The 27,894-nt window shown below is 40.4% G+C and overlaps 1 protein-coding gene across 1 annotated transcript in view; it reads right to left on the bottom strand.

The window, feature by feature from the left end:
- The window catches only part of ctnna1 (catenin (cadherin-associated protein), alpha 1), a 147,063-nt gene extending 124,107 nt beyond the window's left edge, over positions 1-22,956 (bottom strand). The window contains exons 1-6 of the mRNA XM_036576923.1: positions 22,648-22,956; positions 18,184-18,301; positions 17,724-17,919; positions 9,935-10,101; positions 3,699-3,818; positions 2,092-2,361 (exon numbers count right to left, since the gene is read on the bottom strand). Of these exons, the coding sequence (XP_036432816.1) occupies positions 2,092-2,361; positions 3,699-3,818; positions 9,935-10,101; positions 17,724-17,919; positions 18,184-18,288 (858 nt within the window). The 5' untranslated portion in view covers positions 18,289-18,301; positions 22,648-22,956. The remainder of the gene's footprint in view (positions 1-2,091; positions 2,362-3,698; positions 3,819-9,934; positions 10,102-17,723; positions 17,920-18,183; positions 18,302-22,647) is intronic.
- Between the last annotated feature and the right edge of the window lie 4,938 nt (positions 22,957-27,894).

The raw sequence follows: 27,894 nt of genomic DNA, 5'->3' as shown, positions 1-27,894 counted from the left end.
CAAGGCTCAATCAGATTTGGGGTGTGTAAACAGAACAAAGCATTTGCCCAGCTCTTGCGGCTGCCGTCGGGAGCGCGTGCTTGTGAGTTGGTGGGGGCGTCTCAACAGGTTCATCTCCTGCTGCTTGGCGAACAGCTTAGGCCTGCTGAAATCACGACATCCTCAACACAAGAGCACCACCCAACACAACCACACACTTAAAAACTCTCTGTAATCCTTTCCCTGCTGTCACTTTATGATTTCATCTTTTAAAATGATGAAATACTTCTACTGCTTAGCAGTGAAGTGGGTGTTTTTTGGGGAATGTGGTTTTGCCTTCACATTAAAATGTCACTGAGCAATTTTGCAAATGTCTTTAAATGCTGAGCTGCTGTTCAATCGTGTGTCACTACAAGGCTTGCTGATGAAAAGTCAAGATATTTACAGAGCCCTGTGGCGTTACTACAGACCGCAGATTTTTGTAACTAATTTCATCATCTTAGCTGCACCTGGGCCTCTGCTGAAAGATGTCTTCACGGACTTTGTCCATTTAAAACACTTCGCACCATAAACCACCTAGAAATGTGCTTCTCTTGGAAAGAAAGCCCAACAGTCCAGGTTTGAATCCGAAAATGTCTTGCAAACTGACAGAATCCACTGCGCAATGTGCTAAAGCTATTAGCTGAGGCCATATAGTGGACTTACAGGCTGGACCACTCACACCTACCAAAACACTTACATTTTAAAAGTTACCAGCTGTTTTAAAATGTTCTGAAAAGAAATACCAAATGAAAATATGTGAATGGGCAGAGAACATTCCACATCAGTACGAATGGGAAAGAACATTTCCCCCATTCACACTGTTCTAGAGTATGAAGGAAGGAAGACATTCTACAACACTACGGAAGACAGAACATTTTAGAACACTAAATGGAGAACACTGAACATTTTAGAAGAGTGTGAATGGGAAAGAACATTTCCCCCATTCACACTGTTCCAGAGTGTGAAGGACGAAATTTTTACAACACTGTGAAAGGAAGAGAACATTCTAGAACACTGAACGTTCTAGAAGTGCGTGAATGGGTGAAGAACATTTCAGAACAGTGTAAGTGAGGGAAGAGAAGATTTAGAACGGCTTGAAACGATCATTCTAGAACCCATGTGTCAAACAAGTCCAGCCCGCGACACAGTCCCATTCGGTTCTTATTAGCCCGTTTCACCCTGAAATGCACTACAGTCCCCAGAATGCACTGCAACATAGTGTGCATTCTGACCCCCCTCCCCCAACAACAATCTCTGGGCCAGCGGGTTAGACAAAAAGAAAAGATGCCTGCTGTCTTGTTCAAGCAAATAAAAAATAAAACTACCTAAAACAATTTACTGTTATTTAGAATAATTTTTTAAATAAAGTATTTAATGCCTATTTTGTTCTGGCATAATTTGAACAAACAATGGCCAGCTGGGGTCGTGGCAAAATATTGAGTAAAAATTAAATAAAAACACAGCCGACCCACAGATTTGCTGAGATTTTTTTAATATGGCCATTTTAGTGGTTTGACACCCCTGATCTAGAACAATGTGGGTATGATAGAACACTCCAACAGTATGAACAGGGGAGGACAATCTAGAGCCGCATGAACAGGAAAGAATTTCCTAAATGGTAGATCCATTCTAGATCAGTGGCAATAGGTGAAGAACAACCCAGAACAGCGTGAACGGGGCAGAGGAACGTTTCAGAACAGTGTGAATAGGGAGGACATTCTAGAACAGTGTATATTGAAGAATTTTAGAACAACGTGGATGGGGGAACATTCTAGAACAGCAAGGATAGGGAACATATTTTAGTGTGGATGAGGGATAACAGTGTGAACAGAGAAGACATTCTAAACTGACTCCTAACAATCACAAAGACACGTCTGTTGGTATTTGCTGCAACATCCGTGTCATTTTCATGAAGTTTCTATGGTAAGAAGTGCTAATTTAGGATCTGCTCCAGTTAGTAACGTCAGAGTAAACAGGACAGAACTCTGATTCTAGATCAGCTTTCCTACCCTTAGAAGATTTATGAACACGGGCCAAAACCTCCTTTAGATCTGAAAAATAAAAACTTACATCAAAGTTGTTGAGTGCCCCAGCAAGCTCTCCTCCTCCGGCAGGGTGGGTGAAGGTGGAGTCCTCGCTGCTGGTGGCCTGGGCAGCATTGGAGATCCCAGACACAGCTTGCTGCAGCTGCTTGTAGATCAGGTCACGGTTAGCCTTGTAGGCAGCCACATCCGGGTGCTGCAGACAGGCACGAGATGCTGTGTACAGCATGGGGATGTTTCTCTGCAGCACGCCTCGGGCTGCTGCCATTTGGTCCTTGTGGTGGACGTCCTTCAGCTCCTGGCAGATGGGGACCAGAAAGGGTCAGCAGGTCACTTCACATGCATGCCAATCAATAATGCATGAAATGCACTGATCTCAAAGCAATGGTTTGGCCAAAAATAACATTTTGCCCTTGTTCCAAACGTAGTCGATCAGTCGTGTCTTTGCTTTGTTACCTTTCTGATGTTGTATGACAAAATACTGTTTATAAAAATGAACCTAAGTATGCTGCTTAGCTAAAAGACTGGAGTTATATCTATATATAATAAGCTTTGTCCATTTTTACCTTTGTAAACCTTTGCTCCTTTGCTTTAAATGACTATGAATGATCATGAGACTCAATATTCCTCAACTAATCCAACCAAACGTGTCGAAAATTTGTTTTTAGAGCAGACAAACCAAAATAACCATTGTGAACCAACAAAGTCTCTCTTGGTATGACAGACTGATCACTCTGGCAAGGGGAAAATGTAATAGAGAAAAAAATCTGAAATCATTATTATATCTAACAATCAGCTTTAGTCTATGTTGATAAACCCATCAGTTCTTAATACAATATTAAATACCTGCTCTACTCAACATTATATCAGCAAAATAATTAGTATTGTTAAGATTCTTCAGTTCAGTAACACAAAGTGCTCTTTCCATTAGTCTTTCCTGGAAAATTAATTCCAAGTAACACTAGTGTTGACTACAGCTAAGTTAAATAAATAAATAAATAAATAAATAAGAAAGAAAAAGAAAGAAAGAAAGAAAGAAAGAAATCATGAATTCATTAAAAAAAAAATCAGAGACCCAAGTCTTGTATGAACCTAATGGATTCTGTCACCCTGGTTACTTTATGCGTGTTTTTTTTTTCCCCTCCTTCTTTCTCAATCGGTAATAAGGAGATATTCTCATTTCCAAGCAGAGGCAAAGGACTGTTTCCAATGTACGTGGGAGGAAGATTTAATGTTGTTTAGTGACTGAGGCTCAGAGAATGATTAGATCTGTTGAGGTTGAAAGGCAAGCCAATGCCTGCCTGTGTCTCTCTCTTCACTCCGTCAGTCATCCTTAGAAAACAACTACATACAGCCCATCAAGCCATAAAGGAGATGAAATTAGATATCACCAACTCTGATTATTGTACAAATCATAACACATTATATGTGCCAAGGCATCCAGAAACCCTTTCTAATCAATGAATTAAGCTACTTTAAGGTGGTGTTTGATTGCGCTCACACAACATTAACATCTATTGTTAAGTCTTTCCAGAAGAGTAGAAGCTGCTCTTTGACATGTAGTGCATGTTAAACTATCTTAAAGCTTCACCTCTGACCTCAAATTATTCTCATTCAGTTTAATGCGGCATTTACCTGCTGTCTCTTGGCTGCCATCATGTTAAGTTTGTCCACTTCCGGTTTCAGAGCTTTGTACTGGATGCCCAGGTCCTGCTCTGTCCCTGCGTTACGCACTTTCATCAAGTTCTCCTCCACCTGAAACAGCAGCAGAGCACATGAACAGTGTGAGTAAGGCAGTTTTGCCATTGCGCTGCTTTATAAATCTGTTCAAATTCAAAACAGACTACATAAACAAAGGATTTGAACAGATAATTGGTATGGCCTATATATAACAAAGAGAATAGACAAAGAACACAAATCGTGGCTGTTTTTTAATTCCCCCAAAGGCACCTGGCTGTGTGCTGGTCTGACTAAAATTGGCGTACAGCCCAATTTCAGCATTTAATAGTCATTTGGACCCGCAGAGTGTGATGTAGAAAAGCCTAGTTAAAATGTTTTCATCAAAAGCATCATTAGAAACATCCTGGCTAAAAGAACAACTATGTTTTTAGTTACTAGCTACTGCACTAGCACTCAATATAATGACCATGAAAAGTGCAAAACAGTTAAGACTGAAATTTTCATTAAAACCAGATTCAGTGGGGTAAACATTCAGCCAGCTAGATGACCAGACAAACCTTCTCCATTTGAGAGAACTGTATTAAGCAATCAAAATAACTTCATGCTCCAATCAGGGTGTTTCTCTGACTTAAAAATTCATCAATATCAATGCTTTCGCATGCACTACTAATTCGGCTGCCAAGTGTAAGAAGAGGACAACAGATCATTTGTTTGATGTTTATGTATTGATTACTTTAACACAGATATTTTAGAAAAGACAAGGATTTCATTGTCACAATGAAAGGAAGCAGATCCAGACATGCAACGAGAGAGTAAATTGCTTATGACATTGCGCCATGAACCACACTAACCGGTTCCACTTCTTTTTTCATGTGAAGTCTAAAATGTAAAACAACGGCTGACTTCAACATTTTGCACCTTTTGTGCATCTTTTCTTTGTTGTATCTGCATGAGAACAATTCTATTCATTAGCCAGTACTGTGGACACCAGGACACAATGAGGTTCCCAATGCACAACTACACTTCTATTCAAATCTTTGGAATCACCTGTCATTAATAATTCCTGTAACTTTGCTCAATAATAGACTTACACACATATACAGTGTAAATTATTAGGAGTGGTGGTTTGAATGTTGCGGCTGATCTCCTCGGTTATATAGGTATAAAAATACAACAGAATGTCTCATGTTAAAAAAGTTGTGATGAAACCTTAAGACAGATACAGCATATTATTATTGTTTAATAACCTTTCTCTATAAAAAACTAGTAATGTTAAATAAAACATCTTAAAATACTTTCTGGTGCTTAGCTTACAGTATTGCAATCTACAATGCATGCGTATTATTGAATAAATTAAAATCAATTATTAATATGACAACTATTTATTAATGAGACTGCTTATTATTATTACTACACGTTTATTTACATACAGAAAAAAACTGAGGGGGGCCACCTTCCTACCTTTGAATGGAAGTAATTTTGAGGCATTTCTATTGGTCCATTCATCATTTAACACACAGCAAACGACAGCAAGCACATGGTTTGTACCTCATTTCATGTGCCTCAATACACAATGACTTTCTTAACCACTCTTTCTCTAGACCTGGAAAAATACCACATTCAGTCAAGAAAGCTGTTCATTATTTGCTGCCATTGTTGGGGACAATCTTCTTAACGTGTACTGTGTTTTCCATATGAGATAAACATATTAAGGACAGGCACTGAAGAATAACACGATCCACGACAGAACCCTGAACGAAGGGGTGCACTAGCGAAATATCACTGAAGCAGAAACAGTAAACGAATTTGTTGCTCTGTATATTGGAAGCACCCACACAGACGACGCCATCACTATTTACTTTTATTTTTTTTCCAGTCTTTTGGTGTCACATTGCTTTATGTTAAGAATAGCTGTCAGGTCCCAGTGCAACTCGGATGGGGGGAAAGAAAAAAAAAAGTGTAGTCTTCTACAAAAAAGCTTCAGTTCCAACTTGCACAAATGCCCATCACGACTTATTTGAACAGAACAGCACTAGCACGAAACCTAATATTAACACAGAGGAAAAATAAGCCACTCAGTTTGGTATCATACATTTCAAATGAAATCTCTCAAAAGGGATGCAGCTCTTCCACAGACCTGCCAACAATGTGAAATTCACTGTGCACGATCGTGACTGGCCCTCTCTATGCTGTATTAGGAGCCCAACACACATGGTGATTCAATAGCGGTCCGATTTCAGAGAAGCTAGGTAACAGTAATTCAGTTTGCACCAACAACCCATCAAACTAATGCAAATAAATTGAATCAAATTCACACAGCACATGTGGTAGCCTACACAATACTGGCCACATATGCTGATGCATGAGCTGAACACCACAGCATTATGAGCCACTTTATAATGGGGCATGCACTAAACTCAGCCATGTTGGCCTTATTGCCCGGCGCAGTCTGAATAATTTTCAGACAGCTGGAGCAGCATGAAATGTATTTGGACTGCACTTATCGGCTTATCGACACTTTGACCTCAAATTGCAAGAATCTTGAACCGAATCTTCAGTGAGGCTGGTGTGCAGAGGTGGTAACTGCGTGTTAGTGGTGGCTTGAGAAACGTTGGTTTTCAGGCAAAAGTACATGGGTTCATAAAAGCAGTAAACGTTTCAGTTATTCAGATGGATTTTCCGCTTTGCAATATTTTAATTAGGGAATTTTTTTCAATACTACTCAACATTTGTTGCAGCCCCACTACCCTGATAATCAGTTCAAGCCAAATACAACCATTTATTTCTTAATGTAGAGAATTAAATCTGAGATATTTGGGGTGGTGCTTTTATCCATGTCTACATAATGTTGCTCTAGAAGCCTCCAATCAATTTTCTAGGCCTGTATTTTGTAAATCACTTGTTAACTGAAATGCTGATGTAACTGATTCACCACCTACATACTAGTGATTACAAAATCAACCTTTTCATATTAATGTTTTGTACCAAATAACACTGAGAAGCTAAACTGGCTGCCATGCTCCCTTTTATCAGGGTTAGAACTTCTAATATCAGTTTTTCAACATTAAATTTCATGACTGAGTATTCCAAACATTGTACTAAAAACACTTTTTACATAGCTGTCTATATATTGTGTGTGCCAGTGTAGACATGCTATGCTTGAAAAATCCCATCAAGGCAAAGAAAAGAACAAATCATCACTGTCTGTGTTTACATGCAAGGATTATTACCACTCCAATTAAATACATTCCAATTACAGAAGAAGACTGAGGTGTTTATCTGCTCACTCTACTCAACAATCTGATGGATAATGTCTGTTTACATGCTCACTACAAGTAATCAGATCCTAAATGATGCGCATGCATAGAGAACCACTCAGTGTAGACGTTACCATGACCACGAACATCACGAGGCCCAGTGAGAGCAAGACGAGTTTTCAGTTATTACGCTTGTGTTTTTAATCACTTTAAAATGATGTCAGACTCAGGAAAACGTCCTTCACGTGTCCTTATTAAAGAAGGCCGAGAGGAAGACGTCGTGTTCTGAGACACATAAGCTGGACGTCCGTCCCACCACCGTCTTTTAAAGATCAGAGCATAAACTTCGTCTCCTCTGTATCCAGTTTCCGCTCCGCCTGTCACTATGACGTGACACACATGCGCAGAACGTACCTAAACTTTCAGACTGGGAATGTAATCAGATACAGGTGTTTACACGGTTATTATTCTTCTGTTTAACGGATTATTTACAGGATTTCCCACCTCGTTCCCGAATGGCCTCAATCTGACTAGTCTATTCTGAATGAAGTGTTTACATGAACATATTCTATTACGATTGAGCTACTGTTAAATAAAACATTTGACAGCTTTTGACTACAAGCTCCTCTGCAGACTTAAATGTCACTTTACACCATTTAATGTGGCAAAACATTATGTATAACTGTAACTGATTTAATGTGATGGGGTGGAGAGCAAAACTCAAGCACACAAATTATTTTTCTTAAACATTTAAATTGACATGTATCTCTGATGTGGAAACAAATTTGGAAATGGCGAAGAATTGATGTTAAAATGACTCATCTAATGGTATTTGAGATGCTTCAATAATGGTCTATACGTACATGTAAAATGCACTTATTCCTAATTATATATCTTAAAACATAGTTCCTCTTAAAATAAAAAATGTTACATATGTTAACAATGAGCTTTAAATGATTATTTTCAAGGGTAAAAATCACTCTCGGATCTCTTGTCTCTTCTAGAAAGCACTGAATGCTGTAGACTCAAATAGCACTCGTAATGGAATGACTCAAAAATGAGCTCAATTTCGAAGTCAGCTTGAGCGAAAGAGAGAACCAGTGGTGCTCAAAGCTCGACAAACCAACTTCGATCAGTGCTCTCACCTCGTGTACTTTGCCGGTAGTGAAAACATTTTGGGCTAAGTGGCCCTGTTCCCTGCGGCACGCCCTTCAGTTTTTAGCTTCACTCTCAGCCAGGGGCCGAAGAGAAACAGCGATAATGAAAAGGGCGGCTATAAAAAGAGCCCTCTCTACCACCCTGGATAAGCAGAGGTTGTGTAGGAAGCTAAATATAACCAATATAACCACTTAAAACATGCTAAATAGTGGAAAATAACACCTGTTGAGCTATTCATCCACACTCTTTCTTGGACTGCACTGGAGCTTATAGAAGAAAAAAAGAAATGGGAAAAAAATCAAAGCACTGTTTTATAGCTTTAAAGAAAAAGTAATAGTGCTGGCTGACATTTGGTCACAAACTATTTTGTATGCTGTGAGTGTGAAGCTGCCCCATGAACCTCTCCAGTAAAGAGATGGATGGCCACCTCTAAAAAACTACTGGAGTTTCCTGCTACATTTTCATAAAACCTTTTTCAGTTACTTTTCCTGCGAACAATCAAGAAGTCTCAGAAGGGTTCACCAATTTTTAACATTTTTAACCCAAAGGTATGCAATCTGACCTTAAAAAAATTCGGGTTATTTCCAGACCAACAATTTTATAGGTCAAAAAAGACCACACAATAATGTAATGTAATGGCTTAATGTACTTCTAACACGTTAAGATCCTTGAATGCTTCCAGAAATCCCAAAATATCAATTTAATGTTCAGTGTCATAGCAAGCAAACATAATGGTTACATTAAAATTCCTTTTTCCAATATTTTAAGTTATTCATGTTTTACACCATTTGATGGCAGCTGTCGTTTGTATTGTGCTAGCTCTTCGTGATGAATGGACCAAGATAAATGCCCGAAAATGTATAAATAAAATCAATGGGCCAACCATTCACCAACCATTCTTAAGAGGAAATTTCTTCTTAAACCCCACTTTATGCAGTTTTGACAAAGATTCTGACATTCACCAATGTTTTCTTATTTGGGGTTTGTTCTTAGGTAAAAAGAGGGATCTACAAACACTCAAGAGCACAAAGGTGTTAACAGTTCTGTGGTTTAAAAACACATCTAGAATCTGGCAGATCTTTTTCTTAGGACCTTTCTCAAGACAAAACATATTTAAGAAAAACTTAGAATGATACTGGTCCTACATTTATCAGGCCTGTCACAGTTCATACATAATCACAATTGCTTAAGCTGGCTGCAATTATTTTCCCACAGTTGTTAGCTTTCCCAAACATATGTTTTGTTGCAACAAACTGATCTTTTTTTTGCTGTTGGGTTGTGGCAAATTAAACCAAATGAAGTAAAGCAGAAGACATTTACTGAGACCTGTCGTGGTTCTCACATCAACAAAAAGGCAGCAGTGTGTAATATTTGTTTAGTTGATGTCTGTTAAAAGGCAGGAGTGAGTAACGTTTGTTTATTTTAGCTTAAGTTGTGTCTTTTTTCATCTGAAAACAACTACATAAGCTATCTTGCTTCTTATTTGTTGTCAGCCAATGTGGAGATTTTAGGCGTGTACCTCAAAACAATTTCATCGTTCAAAAAAGACTGTTAATCCCAATTATGTAGATGCCAATTACTCGTCAGCTGAAATGGGATCATTGTTACAGGTGATACATTTACATATGATAAAGTTAGCATTTCTGAGACAAAAGGTTTTGTTAAGGAAGTAACAATGAAGAAAATTACAAACACGCTAGTGAATCTTTCCTCTAAGGAGTGGAATCTGACAGAAGTTCATAAAAGGAAGAGTGTGTGGATGTGCATTCAAGTCACCAGTTTGAGCTGCAGCAGGAGCTGGTAAACGTCAGCCATGTCTGCCAACACCAGCAGGTGAGTGACAGCTGAGAGAAGCGCACGAGCCGCCCGGACCATGTTGCCTCTCTTCACAGAGGAGCAGGGGTCTTCAGCAAACTCCCCCGAGGCCATCCGCATGGACTCTCCTAGGGGAACACACAGACACACACAGGGTTACACCAACAGTGTACTCACCAAATCTGATGTGAAAGCTCTAATTCTGCCTCTTTTTTCCAGCTCTGTCATATCAGCGCTTTGTGCTGCCACTGGATGGATCTCAGGAAAAAAAGAAAAATCACTGCCAACAGCCAAAAGTTTACATTTCAGCTAATGCTGTAGAAGTAGCCTTACATAATCGCCGCATAAAAGGTCTAAGAAATGCTAAATATTGGACCTCTAGCACTGGCAGGCATGGCATATATTAAAGGTGAATTTCACCAATCTTTTCAAAATTTCAATCAAGTCATTCAGAAATGGTCCATTCCAGAGACAAAGCTGTTCACGGAGGACAGGAACCAGCCATCTGAAGAGTTAATGTCTTAAAAGGTACCTTAGAGAAAGTTAATACATGAAATGGTTATGAATATGATCTCACAACATGCAGGACTGTTCAGGCCTGTCAGGCATTTAGACAAAGACAGACAGTCTCAAGTGCTGTTCATGAACTTCCACAAAACCAGCCACTCAAAATCCTAGTGTGGCTTTACTGCTTTGTTTCTTGGTTAATTTACTGCCGGTCACCTTCATGGGGTGTAGTTTCCCAGTAAGGTTGTTTTAATTGCTGCACCACTTTACATTTAATCAGTGCTATTTTAAAGGTTTACCACAGTTACAAGAAACAGCAAACATTCACATTTAAGATCAAACAAGTTATATTTTCCCCTCACGTGGGGCTTCCTGAGGCTACAATACAGGAGAGGTGAGAGCGTGTCTTCACTTGGTTCTCCATCAAATTCAGGCAGGGAGTGTAGAGGTAATGAATACCGGCTGGAATATTATTACTAATGAAGGCTGCATAAAACTCTGAGGGACTCAGATTGAAAATATAATGCAAAAATAACAAAGCAGGGTTGCACTGATATGAAGAAACCGGACAAAAGATAGTAACTAGCATTTCATGTACTGGACTGGCAGCCTTGTTGACACTCCAGTTGGAAGGGTTTTTGTTTGTTTTTTTTATGCATTATGTTTCAGCATAAATTTGGGTTTAAAAAGCTTCACCAAACTCTGTTTGAAAATACAACAATCCCCTACGCAAAGTAAGTGGGGCAAAAAATAAAAAGCAATCCTGTGCACCGCCCCAAGTGCTTCTACTCAGCTGAAACATGGGCTAATTAATGCATTGTGACATCTGGACTAAATTAGTTAGAACAAATGTCAAACCATTACCGATATGGCTTTTTGGGCAGTTCTCTGCTGATACAGATGTAGTAATGACACTAGATCACTGAAAGAACATATAATATCACTGCAGTACCCACCAGACTCTCTACTAAGTAAATTTCTGTGACCACATTATAAAAAGGGACTGTACTGGCATTTTCATCTAACTGTATTATTACATATGCCATATTAAGTTTGTTCACTTTCAAATACACATAATATCCTAATATACTCCACTCCTCTATTTTATCGAAAGAAAAGGCTGTCCCTGACAAAAAGGCGGGAAAAACGAATGGAGCGCCAGCCAGCCATCAATTTATGCAGTAGATGAGGCTAGGTGGACTGCAAACCTTTTCTTTTTTCCACACTTGTAGCAGAGCCAGCTCTCCCCCTGTGGAAAGCGGATGCCCTGGTGTAATGCAACAATGTAGGTGACTGAGGACAAGCTTCATGAATAATACCCCAAGACAGAGCAAGACGGCGAGCAGTGGCACGCAAAGCTCACATTCAGCACTAAGGCCCAACCCGTTTAGCTTGAGATCCAGCATTTAAAAAAAAGAGCATTATCCCGAATTACCCCGAATTTATACCAGATGTGACCTGTGACCACAGCACAGGTGAAACGCAAGCAACCACGTATCCAACCCAAACTGCCTCTGACTCGTATCAGCTCGTGTTTTCTACTTATGACAGCACAACCACCTACACCGATCAGGCATAACATTATGACCACCTCCTTGTTTCTATGCTCATTGTCCATTTTATCAGCTCTACTTACTAAATAGGTGCACTTTGTAGTTCTACAGTTACAGACTGTAGTCCATCTGTTTCTCTGCATACTTTGTTAGCCCCCTTTTACCCTGTTCTTCAGTGGTCAGGACCCCCATGGACCCTCACAGAGCAGGTACTATTTGGGTGGTGGATCATTCTCAGCACTGCAGTGACACTGACGTGGCGGTGGTGTGTTAGTGTGTGTTGTGCTGGTATGAGTGGATCAGACACAGCAGTGCTGCTGGAGTTTTTAAACACCTCAGTGTCACTGCTGGACTGAGAATAGTCCACCAACCAAAAACATCAAGCCAACAGCGTCCTGTGGGCAGCGTCCTGTGACCACTGATGAAGGACTAGAGGATGACCAACACAAACTGAGCAGCAGCAGATGAGCTATCGTCTCTGACTTTACATCTACAAGGTGACAAGGTAGGAGTGTCCAATAACAACACACACTAACACACCACCACCACGTCAGTGTCACTGCAGTGCTGAGAATGATCCACCACCCAAATAGTACCTGCTCTGTGAGGGTCCATGGGGGTCCTGACCACTGAAGAACAGGGTAAAAGGGGGCTAACAAAGTATGCAGAGAAACAGATGGACTACAGTCTGTAACTGTAGAACTACAAAGTGCACCTATATAGTAAGTGGAGCTGATAAAATGGACAATGAGCATAAAAAAGGAGGTGGTCATAATGTAATGCCTGATGGGTGTATTTTCACATTGACAAGCGCACAATTATATTTTTACCCTTGTTGGTGACAAAAATGCTCATCAAAACTGCAGCCTCAAGACACTGTTAGTGCAGTGCAGGAGCTGTTCTGCAACTTCCTGGTCATCACGATGAAAACATCAAGAAGACAATTTTAAATAAGTTATATCACAGAAAATGGGAATGTGTGATTTTAATGAACTTCAAACTTCACTTTCACACACAACTGAACAAAATGAAAACATTGACAGATGCAGAACACACTTACAGTAAGAGCTGCATAGACTAGCCAAATAACACACCCACTAATCGACCCTGTAGGCAGCTGTTGAGCTGTGGACGGTGCCTGACTTCAGAAACAAAACGCAGCACTGGAAAAACCTGCAATGAGCATGCACGCTGCAACTTGTGAGACAGTCTAACAAGTTAGAGCGCGTTTGATAAGAGAAGCTCTTGATGTGATACGCAAATGCCCAGTCACAAAGCGTCACTTCCGCGTAACTTGTGGGCAACGAGAAGTTGCGGGAAACGAAGTGGTCAACCAGTCGGGAAACAAAATTCAATGACCGCAAAAACAGGATGGCATGGCACCTTTTTCAGTCCATACATAACTGATGGAAAGAATCTGAAATGAATGGTGATTTTAGCACTCAGCATACATCACATGGTCTTGTATCTCTGTGGCCAGAGCATCTGAGCCTTGCCTAACAAACACAAGAATTCTTCTGTATGTGCATATCAACCTCAAAATGCAGCATTTGTTGCTAACCTCTTTTAGCAAGTAATTAAATAATAAAATTAAATCATAGTTAATTAGTAATATTGACTGACATTAGGAACACGCAAGCTTTTTTATATACATTTTTGGAATAATAACTCAACTGTTATGTCGAATGAGTAAAAATTACATCATGTAACCTGTAACATACAGGAGCGGCGTTAATTGAAACACGGGAATAAACCAAGACGTATCTCTTCCATCAGAGCTAAAAACGCTTTCCATGAGAATTGGCCTTTACTGTTCCCTCTTAAAGTCTGCCCTTCATCTCCTTTTAATCCAGCCTCGTGAGTTACAGTGACAGCAAGAGGAGGAAAAGCTAATCAGCTGGTCAGTACCTCAGAGAAGATGGAGGCGGTAGCCAGAAAACTGTGACAAGTTAATTGCATTAGGATCACCGTTTTAAAAGAGAGGGAGCAGAAACCCAGGTGAGAGAGAGCGAGACACAAGCTGTTCAAAAGCGAGGCCAAAGGGCTCCTAACCAAGCTCACTTCAAGCCCGTACTGCCTGTGCCTGCTGGACACTCGCTATCACACAAAAGCAGACCATTGGAAATGAGGTCGAGTCACCACCGCAACAATGGCTGCTTATCTGATGCACCTGCCAGAGGGTGTTGTCTTAAGTCCTACACAGCTGAACAGCTTCATCTGTTGGAGTTTTTTACCATTCCAGAGAATAACACTGTTTTTTGGCGAGGCATAATAAATCATTAGAGAGTGTGGTTACTCTTAAAAATAATTAGACCAGCCCTAATTTAAAATAACTGGAATTATACAAACATTTATTCAGTATAATTTCAATCAGAACCAAATTATACAAATTAGAGTAATAACAGGGAACAAAGCACACAAGTCACATCACAAAGACTTTCTGGGACTATTGTTTTAATGAATTAATCCATTAAATCAATCGCACAGTGGAAAAAAAGCTGCTTGCAACTGTTCTACTCAAAGCTTACATTTAAAAACTCCCGTTGCAAGTGAAGGAGAAAGCAATAACGGCTCAGCTGAAAACCAACTTGAATTGAAATTGATTCACTGTAGCCATTGAATCAATTTAAGAAAACAGAGTGAGGGTTTTTACTCCCCTTTTTTCTGTGTTGAAAATGAACACAGCACTCCCTGCTATCAAGAGGTCACAGGGCCCAGAGTTGGACAGCAATCTAAACACACAATTCTCTTTTGTTATAGTGGAAAAGGAGGTTGACACAGAAGATCTTATGATCCAAACAGCTTGGTGTAAGTCTGAAGATCCAGACAGGTTTCACCATCCCTAACACAGAAAAGGATTCCACCAACACAGTCTTAGAGGGCAGAACGCCCGAAGCCTGGCTTCCCTCCTGAGGGCACAATCAATACAGCCATTTTCTCCCAAGCCTGATAGGGATCAGTGTGTCTTTAAAAAAAAACTCCCATCCATCTCCTCTGAAGCAGCGCTCTCTCTAGACCACCGCAAACCTGCTGATGAAAGTTTCAAATGCACGTCAACGTTACACTAAAGCAATGCATGCAGTCATATCCTCCCCGCAGAGAATCAGCACACAGATAGCATTATCATTCATCCAGCATTATCCCGCCTCTGCTGAGAACGGTACGTAGAGGTACTACAAAACAACAGCAAGGCTTCAGTAATGTGGCGAGCGAAGTAGACGTTCAACAGGCAACAAAAGAGATTCACTACTGATCAAAATTTTCACCTCCATATTACGTTTAGCATGTGCAGGATGCAGAATGGCACATTTTCTGCATAGGTACCTTTATTGTATGTGCTGGGAGGGAGCCAATCAACCTCGCACATTTCCCTTAAGCGTTTGGTGAGGCTCCAGACAAAACAGGGGCTCACGCAGCCTGACAAATTACAGGCTTTTGGAAACTCATGCTATGAGGTAGTGTTGACATGCATGGTTAGTCTCGATTCATAATAGCAACAGAAATATGGCTCAACATAATAATAAAATGGCATTTTTGTCCCAGGAGTGAAGTCTCTGTGGTCAAATTCCACTGTCTGGGATAAGGAGACCGTTCAGCAGTCCTTAACCACGCATTACACAGCAGTTTTATTCTGCTCCATAACTGCTGGTAACCCCACAGCTTTCAACCTGAAAAGATTTAACCCATCTCAACAGCGGCATTATCTGCTTATTCACACGCAATTGAGCCATGCTGGTCCCAAGCACCAGCGCCCGGGCTCTGGATTCCATGCTGATGACGGCATCCCAAACCCAATGTGACATTCCACAGTGTCAAAGCAGACTGCTGGCCAGCTCCCCCCCCACACGTTCACACAGGCGAAGCTGAGCCAACAACGGCACGGAGCTGACAGAGACGTTACTCCAAAGAGCGCTAAGCAGGTTGACTTGGCCCCGTCTGCTCCACGAGATGCCAAGAAAGATCCAAAGAAGAGAAGCGAGCACTCAAGAGTCGTGCTGAGAGAACTCACGTCACCTCCTGACTCCAGACGCAGCCTGACCGTGACAGCTTGACGGTTATGGATAATTTCCGTCACATAAATGGTGGAAATAACAGACTCGAGTCTGATGCAGAAGCATGGCAACAGCAAAACCTTTCTCTGACACTTTAAGGTTTTCAAGGCTTTCAGATATCTGACACTATTCGCAACAAGCAAGCAAGTCTAAACTGGGAGTTTTACACTTATGCCCATTTCACACAGCACCGACAAACCGGGTGACACAAAAATGCACTGATAACGCTCCACGGATACAGCAAGTAGTATCTTGCAAAATCCATTTACTATCTGTTGCTGCTTTGTTCTCTATTTAGACCACCTTCTTAGAGAGGACATAGCAAAAACATGCGGAAGTGAGGCACAATTTCAGGAGATAACAGAAGCTGTGTAAATATCTGCAGCGTGTTACCTGTTTTAAAATAGAAAATGAAAAACCTGGGCCTCTCTCACATTAGTTTGCCTTTTAAGGTATTTCTTTGAGGCACACTTGTGATGTTTGTGTGGATTTTTGCAGCAAAAACATTTACAATTTCTTTTACATGACCATTTCCTACCTCTCTTCATCCTTAAGCATAAAACAGGCTATTTTCACTACTGTGCCTTTTAGGCTGGTATATAAACTTCCTCCGTTGAGCGCTGAATCACCTAAAACAACTTCGGCATGAACTGCCTGAACTGAACTGATGTAGACTGAATAAGTAGATGTGACATCGTGATTACCAGTGCTTACCTCTCCTCATATGGACTGGAAGCTCAACATTACGTTTACAAACTTTAACAATGTTAAATCACTACATCCAACATTTTAAACTCCTTAGCTGTTAAAAAACAGTAAGGAGAAATTGTTTTTTTCATGACTATGGGCCCTTTAAAAGTGAAAGCATAATATCTGCAGTGTTTCGCCTGCATGTAAGGCCTTCCTCAAAACATGGGCCTGTTATATGAAAGCGCACACATATGCTTCCATCCATGGCAGTTTTATCAACAAAAACACAAAGTTTAGATCCATATCAGCCAATACTCAACATTAAAGTACTCAGGGTCAAAAAAACTGGATCGAGACATCCCTACTGACATGCCTAACCCTGCACATTCACCTAGAGGCCTACTAACCTTCAGGCTGTGGAGGCCTTTTAGTTTTAGGCTGCACATGAGTATCTTTCATGCACGAAAATGCTACTAAAATCTAGCACCACTTTTAAAAAATTCACAGCAAACAAGCCAAGAAGAAAACAGGGAGCAGGCAAAGTTGACAAGGGTAACTTTCTCCATTAACCTGCCTCCTCCAAAGGAGAGACGAAAAAAAGAGAAACCGAAAGAGAGAGGTGTCTGCGTTGCGTAATGAGGCTCAACGAGAGACTGAGACAGGACACAAGACAGGCAGCCTGAGGGAAGCATGCTGCAAACTGCAACACAATAAACAGCCCGTGCAAAATTGGTGCCACCTGTTTAAATCATAATAGCCTCCATCCGCATGAGCAGATGAGCAAACAGGCTGCAGATTATGAGTATGGAGAACTATCAAGTCAGGGATTAAAGTTATTTGAGATGAATAACTGAACACCAGGACTAGTAATACTGTTTCAACAGAGAGCTATTTCTGCTCAGACACAGAGGGAACAAATAATAATAAAAACAAGACACCACTGAATACCTTGCTTGCGGACATCTTCGACGGCAGCAGTCAGTTCCTCCTTGAGAAACTGGCTCTCTTTGGCGATCTTCTCGCCCTTCTCCAGGAAGTTCTCCGTGGCTGTCTCGACCGAGGCAGCCAGGACGTGAGCCTTTTTGGAGCGCCCCTTCTTTTTGTTGGACGGGCCTTTGTTGCTGGAGTTCACCAGGGTGGTAACCTAAAAAGTAACAAAAAGCATTTGTAAAGATCGTAATACATTTTAAAATGCAGAAGAGCCATCTACATCACTGTTAAAAGGCTGATAAAAACACAGCAAATTAATTAAATAAATATGTAGCACATCACCTTGGGCTGCGATGGAATCAAAGATCCACTGATCTTTTCTGCAATCCACTAATTTGCATTACGGTACGGTAAAAGGCTGAGGAGTGAAAAGATAAAAAGGATGCTGTGCGATTTTCCCTCCTTTTAGTGCTCTTACCTGGGTGACCAGAGGTTCAAGCAGCCTTTCCACAGCCAGCGTGCGGATCTCCAGGCTCTTGGGATCCCATTTGAAGTTGATGTTGGCAGTATTAATACTCGTCATGTTCTCAGAGGTCCTGTGAAGAGAAAGTGCGTTCAAAAACGTTTTTCTGGTTGGACGGAGACAAAAGAGAACGCCAGGAGCCCCGTTTCTCACATATATGATGATCTATTAAAACCTTAGAAGTGTCATCAAATTAACAGACCATACCTACTTTCCACTGTACGCTGGGCGCCCTGTCTAATGATGTTAACTTGCTCCACCACAGGCCAAAACTACAGTGACAGACTTTAGTGCAGCCAAGTAACGCTGGCCCATTTTTCGATTTCCCATTCACGCACAGACTGCCACTCTATTGATCAGCCATCACGCACTGAAGGACAGGGATAATCAGGCAACCCTGAGGGGGTTAGCTGTTAGGAGGGGTCTGGACTTGTCTGCTCCACAAAATAGACATTGTTTGCCACACAGGCCAGACAATTAAGGCAAGCCAAGGGATGATTTGTCCAACAGTGTGAGATAACAAAAATGACTGAACTAAAAAATTGTGCTGGCCAAGTGTCTAATCCACCAGCACGAATGAGAGGAGTCAATACACTGTGTTAGAACATGTTTCTATGTGTTTTTATTCTTTGTTTAATGCTCAATGCAGACACACAAGTAGCATAACATAAGTAGCCTTTGCCCATCACATTTTCACCACCAGCATAAAGCTAATTTCTGTTAGCACATCAATTAGTAAGGCGGGGCAAGATGTGCAAAGAGAACATCTGAAGTCAATCATGAGGAATTCAGAGCTAAATGTGAGTGGCAACAGACTTGTAATGTAATGTAAGTTAGCGGCCCCTCAAAAAACTCAAATTAAGCACATTACATGCAGTAAAAATAAACACTACATCTTTCAGTGGAAAAAACAATTCCGTTAGCTAATGAAAGTGATTCTCTAGTTAGCTTGGTTTGTGTGTGAAATTTTCACCACAACCCAGTACCAATAGTTTAACAGGTTGGCTTCATATGTGTAATTTCATAACGATCAATTTGGCCTGTGCGACTACAGATCAATAACATTTCCAAATGTTATGTCAGAATTAAACTATCGACCATACATACCCTTACATTTTGTAGAATGACTAATAAAGCTGATTAAAATTACTTGAATGTGTTTATTTTAATGTTTTTATCCTATTCTCATTGCCTATATTTCCCTTTAATCACCTTTTTGCCACTATCTTTGTAAAAGCCTTATGATGTGCTAGACCTGGGGATGTCATGAGCTGTTTAATAAAACAGATAATTAAATCTGATTGGCTGAGGCGCATTCGAAGCCGCTGTAAGTAACAATATACAGGCACTGCTATGACCGCTTCACAAGAGCTGAACCCTGTATTACTGTTCCACAGCATGGAACATCCTTGTGCTGTTAATGGAATAAGCTTTGACTCTGAATGCTGCTCGCAGGAACCACCAACTGTACTGACAAAGTAAGAGCCCGTTTTTGTTTAAACTGAGCAGCTCGCACCTTATTTTCTTAAGTAGAGCTAGGCTGGTCAGCTAGACAGCCAACAGCCTAAACAGCTCCATAGTTAATATCACAGGCTTGAATTAAAGTACTTACTATTTGATTCTCTGTAAAAGGGCAGTATAAAAGACTAAAAATGTCACTTGAATGTTTTACACGCTTCAAATGTCCGTGTTTCTGTCAGAAGTCGCATTAAACCCAGGCTGGGTCTCGAACGGCTCCGTACTCCCTAAATAAGTGTGCTAGATATTAAAGTTTTGAAATTTTAGCCTCTACAGCCAAACAGTGGATCATTTATCGACAATGGATGTTGCCAAATCCCAAATGACTATTTCTTAGCTATAGTTTTAACTGTATGGGTGCAGGATCCAGTATTTAAATTCCTACATAGTGCACTATGAGCCAGTGAGCCATTTGAGATTCAGCCCAAGCGTGAGAAGAGGGCACCACTGGATTGGTGCTAAATACGACTCGTGGTAATTTAGCAAACAAAAAGTACTTATATAGCCAAAATTTCTGCTTTAAATAGTGCTGTGTTATCATATGTTCTTCTCCTCATTCAGTGGTCCATGGTTGCTTGGCAATGACACCATACTCTAAAGGATCTACACTTCTACATCTGACATTGTGTTATGTCGACTATTACTAATAATAATTTAAATAACTTTCTGGAAAAGTGTGTATTTTATCATAGTTTATGTTCGCTGCCGTTTTCTAAAAGGTGCCTGTCATGCCTAAGAACACCCTTCCCGTTTAGCGCACGGCCTCTCGTGGCTTACTGCTTTATTATTTATGTTATTTCATGCTTATCTTTTAGTGTCAGTGCGTAAAGCACATTAAATCGCTATACAAATAAACTTGCTTTGCCTTTACTTTGTGCATTGTTTTACAGCCTTTTCTTCAAAAATCTTTCAGATTTAAACGCTGCATCACATTTAGGCACACAAATATGCCCCATTCCTTTGTGCATACCACCATAAAAGATAAGCTAATTTAACTTTATAATTAAAAATAAACAGTTAACAGTTATTTCTAATGTCTAATACAACAGACATTGGCTCACACATAACATAGGTGTGTTTGTATTGAGACACATACTCACACATTACCATAAATGGGCTTGTATTGCATTCTATGTATTGACATCTGTTTTTTATGATTCTGCAGTGTGGAAGTACAAAAAACAACAGATATAAAACGTGACAATAATATAAACAGCAGGAATTTAGTATTTGGAACAGACAACTCCCACTTCAGGACAGGTGACAAAGGTTTCAAAACAGTTCTGAGATAGTTCTGAAAAACGTTAGTCTGGAGAGCTGCTGGGAGAACTGTTCCCAAATAAGAGGTGACTAACACACCTGAACTAGTGAGAAAGTTGCCTAATACACTACTTATCGGAAGGAAAGGGTGGGGGCAGTGGGGACACTACAAACGGCAGCTTCACAACCTTCAGATGACTTCATAATTCACAGACAGTTCATTACAATGACATTTCAATTCAACACAGATTTGGCCTAGTCACACTGACTTTAATCAGCATTGCTCACATGGTTGGAGTAGTAGAGACACAGGAACAGCCCCTCCTTCGCTTAGAGATTTAAAACTCCACATGAAATGTTATTTTTCGTTTGCCTCTTCTTGCGATTTCTCGTTTTTAGCCATGTCATTGAATTCCCTGAACTAAAAAACAGCCATCGATCCATGTCATATAATAACTCGGGGAACGCCATCATTAAAAAAGGATGGTTCCTCAAGGGTTCCCTAGTCAAGACAATAGTTCTATTTAGACCCATGAATACTCAGAGAAACGTGCACACCTAACTTGTTCCTTGGCAAAACTATTCCTCAGACTGTGTTGTATAACCTGGTTCTCTATTGTTACAAGCTTGACTTTAAATCAGTAGAAGAGCCGTTTTTGGTGCTATATAGAACCATTTTTTAAAGATTCTATAACAGAATCATACACAACACGGTCTCAATCAACCTGAAGAACCGTTACACCACGCAAGGAACCATTTACACATGAAGTGGTTCTAAATCCTATCATTCCCTTCACTAAAGAACCATCTTTTTGAACAGTACTGTTGTCTTTAAATGTACCAATTTCTTTCACCGTTGGGGTCGATTTGAACCCAGCAATTTAAACCCCAGGAACTTAGGTATTGTGATTTAAAACTCTCACCCACCTTTATGTATCAGGTGCTTAGTTTCTTTGCAAAAAAGCCACTCATTTAAAGACGTTTAACATTCAATGGAGTCAAACTGACCCCAAAGATAACAGGAGGGTCAAGAGTTTAGAGACACAGGAAGGGCCTGGCTGTGCCCCTCCTCCACAGTCAATAAGACCATATTAAGTCTTGTTTTCATTTACCTTTTCTCGTTACCTCATTTAATACAGACAACAGACGTTTTCAGGCCCCTTTAACAACTTCCCTCAGCAAAAAACGGAATTTATCCATGTAAAACCAAGTTAATGACCCTGGGAACGCTAACCTAGCTAAGCCAGCTAGTTAGCTAACTATACGCAATGCTAACGTTACCGCTTTCTCCATAATTCTGGCAAAACTCCCAGATTTGATGTTTTAGGTTTTTAAGAGCAGCTGTTCTCAAATTCAGTGATAAATTAATATGCATTTGGAGGCCGTCTGCAGATATAAAAACTTTAAAACACGTAAACCGTGAACTAACGCTGGACAGCGGGCTCAGCCAGGGAGGAGTCCGTGAACTCTCCCGAACATCCCACAACTTGGAAAAACGGGCCAGCGAATTAGCATTACTGCCAAGTTTTCTGTCGTTTTTCTCCATCTCCATCACACAAAGGTGACACGGCGTGTCGTTCAACATCAAACACGGGTCGTCAAAAACGAAGCCAAGTTGTAAAAGCTGGAAAACAAACTTACCGAAGTGGGCAAAAATGAAACTTGAGCGAAGCCCTTCAAAATGGAGGAACGGAGGCTGAAAATTCCGTTGAAACTTTTTCGCTCTTCTCACACTCCCCAGATTTCTCCGTAAAATGGCTCCCTTCGGAGAGGGCTATAACGCCACGAAAGCACGCAGGCGACTGAGTAAGAGGCTAAACGTGACCTCGGAGAGTTTGTGAAGTAAAACTGCGGGATCGAAGAGTTTCTCCTCGCTTGGTTTTCGCCGTTTCTTGGCTGTTCTGTGTGGGAAGCGGAGGGAGGGAGGAGCTATTCCTGGAATGGCGGCTGTGACGCAGCAGCAGACCGGTTCAGCCCCCACTGACTGAGAGAGGCGCTCAGGTGAGTGTTTGGGTGTGGCGGACAGCGGCGAGCAGGGCCTGACTCGCCTTTCACAACACCGAGTTTCGGTTTTACAGCCTTTTATGACTCCATGTAAGGTTGTGGACCGTGGGCTGTGAGGATCATTGATTCAGGTTCAGTGCAGTTTAGTAGTTCAGGTGATCTAACAGTCTGTCCAACTGATCGAAAGTACCAAAACCTACTGCGCATGCGCAAACCATTCGTATAGTGTAAACCTGTGTTTTTAGTGTCAGACTAAGCTTAATATCACTACTTACCCTTGATAAGGTGATTTAGGCTGACAAAATATCATAATTATTCTTTTAATACTAGCAACGTTTTCTGATAGAGTGATTTAGGGTGTTAAAATATCCTAATTGTTCTTTTAACGCTCGCATTTTCTGATAAGAAGATTTAGGCCATCAGATAATCCTACCTATTCATTTCAATGCTGGTAACAATTTATCATATGGAGATTTAGGCCATCAAACTGCCTTACTTATACATTTTAATGCTTTAAGTGATTTAGGCTATCAAAACATCCATCCTGTAGCTGTAATGCTGGTAACGTTTATCAAAATATCCTAATTATTAATCAGTAATGCTGGTGATATTTTCTAATAAGGTGATTTAGGCTATCAAAATATTGTAATGCTGGTGGTAATTTCTGATGAGGAGATTTTTTGGTCATCAAACTGTTCTGTCTATACATTTCAGTGCTAGTAACATTTTCTTATAGGTTGATTTGAGGTATCAAATTATCTTATTTACACCTTTCAATGCTGGTAATGTGTTCTGATGAGGTGATTTAGGCTATCAAAAATATCCTACTTACGCTTTTATGTACAGCACAACAGTAGGACATTTCAGAAAGGTAGCTTAATTCGTGATTTCACTCGTCTGGTCATTACAAAGCCTTTAAAGGGCCCATATCATGGAAAACTGAATTTGCCTGATTTTATTATTAAATAAAAAAGAATTTGATGTAATATGTAAACATTGTGAACGTTTCAAAACATACAGTTCACCCTCCCAGTCCTAACAACTCATGAGCTGCAAAAACCACAGACCCTTTTAAAATTCATTAACTTTGTGACATCACAAAAACCAACGCCTTTACATATATCCACCTATTCAGCCGACAGTAGTTTAGCTCCATGCATTCCACGTACGCTGAAGTTATAAGGAGTGTTTCACAACAGACTGCTTTTTTGATATAGGACAGCCAATCAGAACAGAGATCACTTACATACATCAGTCTTAAAGGTGCAGTAACAAAAACAACAAGTTTAATTCTAAGAGATAAAGAAAGGTTGTAAAATGTAAAACACAAGAAATGTAGAATATTGGCTCTTTATTGGTTTCAAGAAGGCTTTAAAAGTAGTAAAAAACTAAAGAAATTGATTTATTTCTTTAATCCACAGGAGCTCAACTCCTCCAGCACAGTTTAGTGTTTCAGTGGTCAGACATGCCAACTAGTGCTGGACGACACTTTAATTGGAATTTTGCAATTATTTATTTGGAATGATTTCCAAATATATCACAGTATCAGACGACATTTCAATGTGGTTAAGTGAAGTGAATGACTCTTTGTTGATTTGAATGGATTTTAAAAAGTAAGCATTGATAATGTTAAGAAGCTCATGCCGTCTGTTAATAAGCTCATGCTAAAGGAATGTCCTACAGACCTGACATCACTTGTTTTTAGTTCCCCAAAGCAAACAGTCCACAGATCCATAAGGCCAGAAGGCTCATTTACAAAGAAGAAAACATAATGTTTTTAAATGGACTTTTTTGTTTGTTTGGTTGGTTGATTGGTTGGTTGGTTGATTGGTTGGTTGGTTGATTGGTTTCCAAAAAAAGGATCTGAAGCAACCAGTGAATGACCGACTGTCAGATTCCATCCTGAGTAATTTGCACGACATAGAATTATAAAACTGGAAAAAAACTGGCATCAGGAATATCACCATTAGATATTATATCATAGATAAAGTGCTCATTATCTGTCAAATACTGCTGAAACTGAAGAGAAATTTCAGTGTGTCAGTATCGCAGTATTCTGGCATAGATGATATATTGCCCAGTACTAACCAAGCTTTTATTTATTTGTTTGTTTGTTTGTTTGTTTGTATGTATGCATCTCTTTATAGCAGGGAAGCCCAACAAACTCTTAGAACTTTTAACCTCGCTGCAATCCAGAGGCTGGATTCTCAAAGCACTCATGACTGTCATAACCCACTGAGACCCTCGTATCTCCAGACCCTCAGCCAGAACCAGCTGCTCCAGCAGTTTTCAAAACATTTCAGGTGTCGTTTTGTCACATCACCAGTGTTAAACCACCTCAGAATCCCAGCAGATAAAATCAGGAGACTTTTCCAATCGTTAAACAGCATCAGGAATAAATCACTCCCTCCTATTGTAAACCACACTGAACTCAACTGAAAACTTGTCAAAGATGATACGTAAATTAAACCCACAATCACACTGACTTTTCCCAATAGCAGTAAAAAGAACAGGGTGATGATGTTTTATAATTATATCACTTTTTTTTAATAAGCACAGTTAAAGAAGCTCTTAGAAGGCAGAAATAATGTATAACAAATGATCATATCTCAATTTAAAATAAACTATAATATAAAATAAAGACAACTTGTCCATTACACTTGTCTGATCATTGTGATTTAAAGGGCCCAAATCTACATCTGTCTTGCATTTTATTTTTTACATTCATAATTCTTTTTAGATGAACATTTTCAGGCCTTTTTTCTACTTTGTCCCATAGAATTAAACAGGCTGTTTTTGTTAGTGTGTCTTTAAGACTGAGTTATGTAAACGAGCTCTGTTCTGATTTGCTGTCCTGTATTGTGCCTCATACAAAAAGCAGTCCAGGCTGAAATACTCCTTATAACTTCAATGTGAATGGGCAGTGTTGAACTGCTGTAGGCTTACTAGAAGAATATATGTAAATGTGTTGGTTTTTGTGAAGTAAAAAAAAACAATTTAATTTCAATTGCAGTCTAAAGAATTGCTTCAGTTCAACCTAAAAAAATGACCTCATGTGGTAACAAGCAATTGAACTAGTTTTATTCAACTCAAAAAATATAATTTAACCCTTGTGTGGTGTTGATGTGTTTGTTACTCAGCAGTCTGGTGGATCCACCACATTATTGTTTATTTAAATCAATACAGCCATAACAATTTATGTAAAAATACCAGATGTTTCAAATATCACAAGTGGCCAGGGTAGGGTTCTCCTTTAGCAGCTGTAGCCAGTCAGCAGCCTGTCCATGTTGGCCACACTCATACAGACACACACACACACACTAACAGCAGGCCATGTAGGAGGAGAACAGAGTGAAGGACACAGCACCTCCACACTTTTATTCCCCGCAGGTTCACCCAACACCACATGTGTAATATAGATGTGTGGGGGGTGAACAGAGTGAAGACACTGAAAATGGGTTATTTTATATGTTCTTCACACAAAATAAGCAGGCCAAGAATCTGAGAAATAATAATAAATCACATCATTTTTTCTTTTGGTAAATATTGAAAATGGGTCCCACAGACCTAAACACCATGTATATACAAATTTCAAATTTCAAATTTATATATATATGTATATGTGTGTGGGGCGGCACGGTGGCGCAGTGGGTAGCGCTGTCGCCTCACAGCAAGAAGGGCCTGGGTTCGATTCCTGGCCAGGCGACCAGGGTCCTTTCTGTGTGGAGTTTGCCTGTTCTCCCCGTGTCTGCGTGGGTTTCCTCCGGGTACTCCGGTTTCCTCCCACAGTCCAAAAACATGCAGTCAGGCTCTGATTGGACGCACTAAATTGCCCCTAGGTGTGTGTGAGTGTGTGAATGTGTATGTCTGTCTGTCTGCCCTGCGATGGACTGGCGACCTGTCCAGGGTGTATCCTGCCTTCCGCCCAATGACAGCTGGGATAGGCTCCAGCACCCCACCGCGACCCAGAAGGATAAGCGGTTTAATGATGGATGGATGGATATATGTGTGTGGGTGTGTGTGTGTATATGCATGAATGTATACATAAATGTATACATATACATATATATGTATAGATACATGCGAAACAAAAATAATAAAGCTCTTGCCATTGTTTACACTAGGCCTTGGGCAGTGACATACCTCACTCTCTTCCTTTTGGCTGTGTGCATACTGAAGCAATGCCTGTGATTGGTAGACAATAAGACAGCTGAGGTGCCACCTTATCTTTAAGGTTTAGCTGAGGAGTTATGCCATCCACTACCTCAGTATCTCCCGTTCTTCTTCTGAGAATAAGACATGAGGAACGTCACTACCTGGTCACAGAGTGGTCCCATGTTAAGAGGATCATAAGGCCGTTAAGATGGCTGTCGTCAATAACATCAGTGAAGCTTTGGGAATCTGGCTCCGGGGGATGAACTCCCAGTGAGTCCGGTACAGTGTTATGACTCCCCTGGGGCAAACATGCCTGTTAAACCCAGTCATTATTTATCTGTATACCTCCATTTACTGCAGGGGTATCCTGCTCTGGTACTTGGGGGGCCCAAGTCCAGCACAGTCAGAACACTTCACTGCTCTGAAAGGCCAGATTTATCTCAACAGGGCATTGTGAAAGCTTGCGAACGCATATACACTGATCAGGTATAACATTATAACCACCTCCTTGTTTCTACACTCATTGTCCATTTTATCAGCTCCACTTACTATATAGGTGCACTTTGTAGTTCTACAGTTACAGACTGTAGTCCATCTGTTTCTCTGCATACTTTATTAGCCCTCTTTTACCCTGTCCTTCAGTGGTCAGGACCCTCACAGAGCAGGTACTATTTGGGTGGTGCATCATTCTCAGCACTGCAGTAACACTGACGTGGTGGTGGTGTGTTA

The sequence above is a fragment of the Colossoma macropomum genome, unplaced genomic scaffold, assembly GCF_904425465.1.
Source record: "Colossoma macropomum unplaced genomic scaffold, Colossoma_macropomum, whole genome shotgun sequence".
NCBI lineage: Eukaryota > Metazoa > Chordata > Actinopteri > Characiformes > Serrasalmidae > Colossoma > Colossoma macropomum.
The sequence above is the reverse complement of the archived record's forward strand: the minus strand, read 5'-3'. Positions and strand labels throughout refer to the sequence as shown.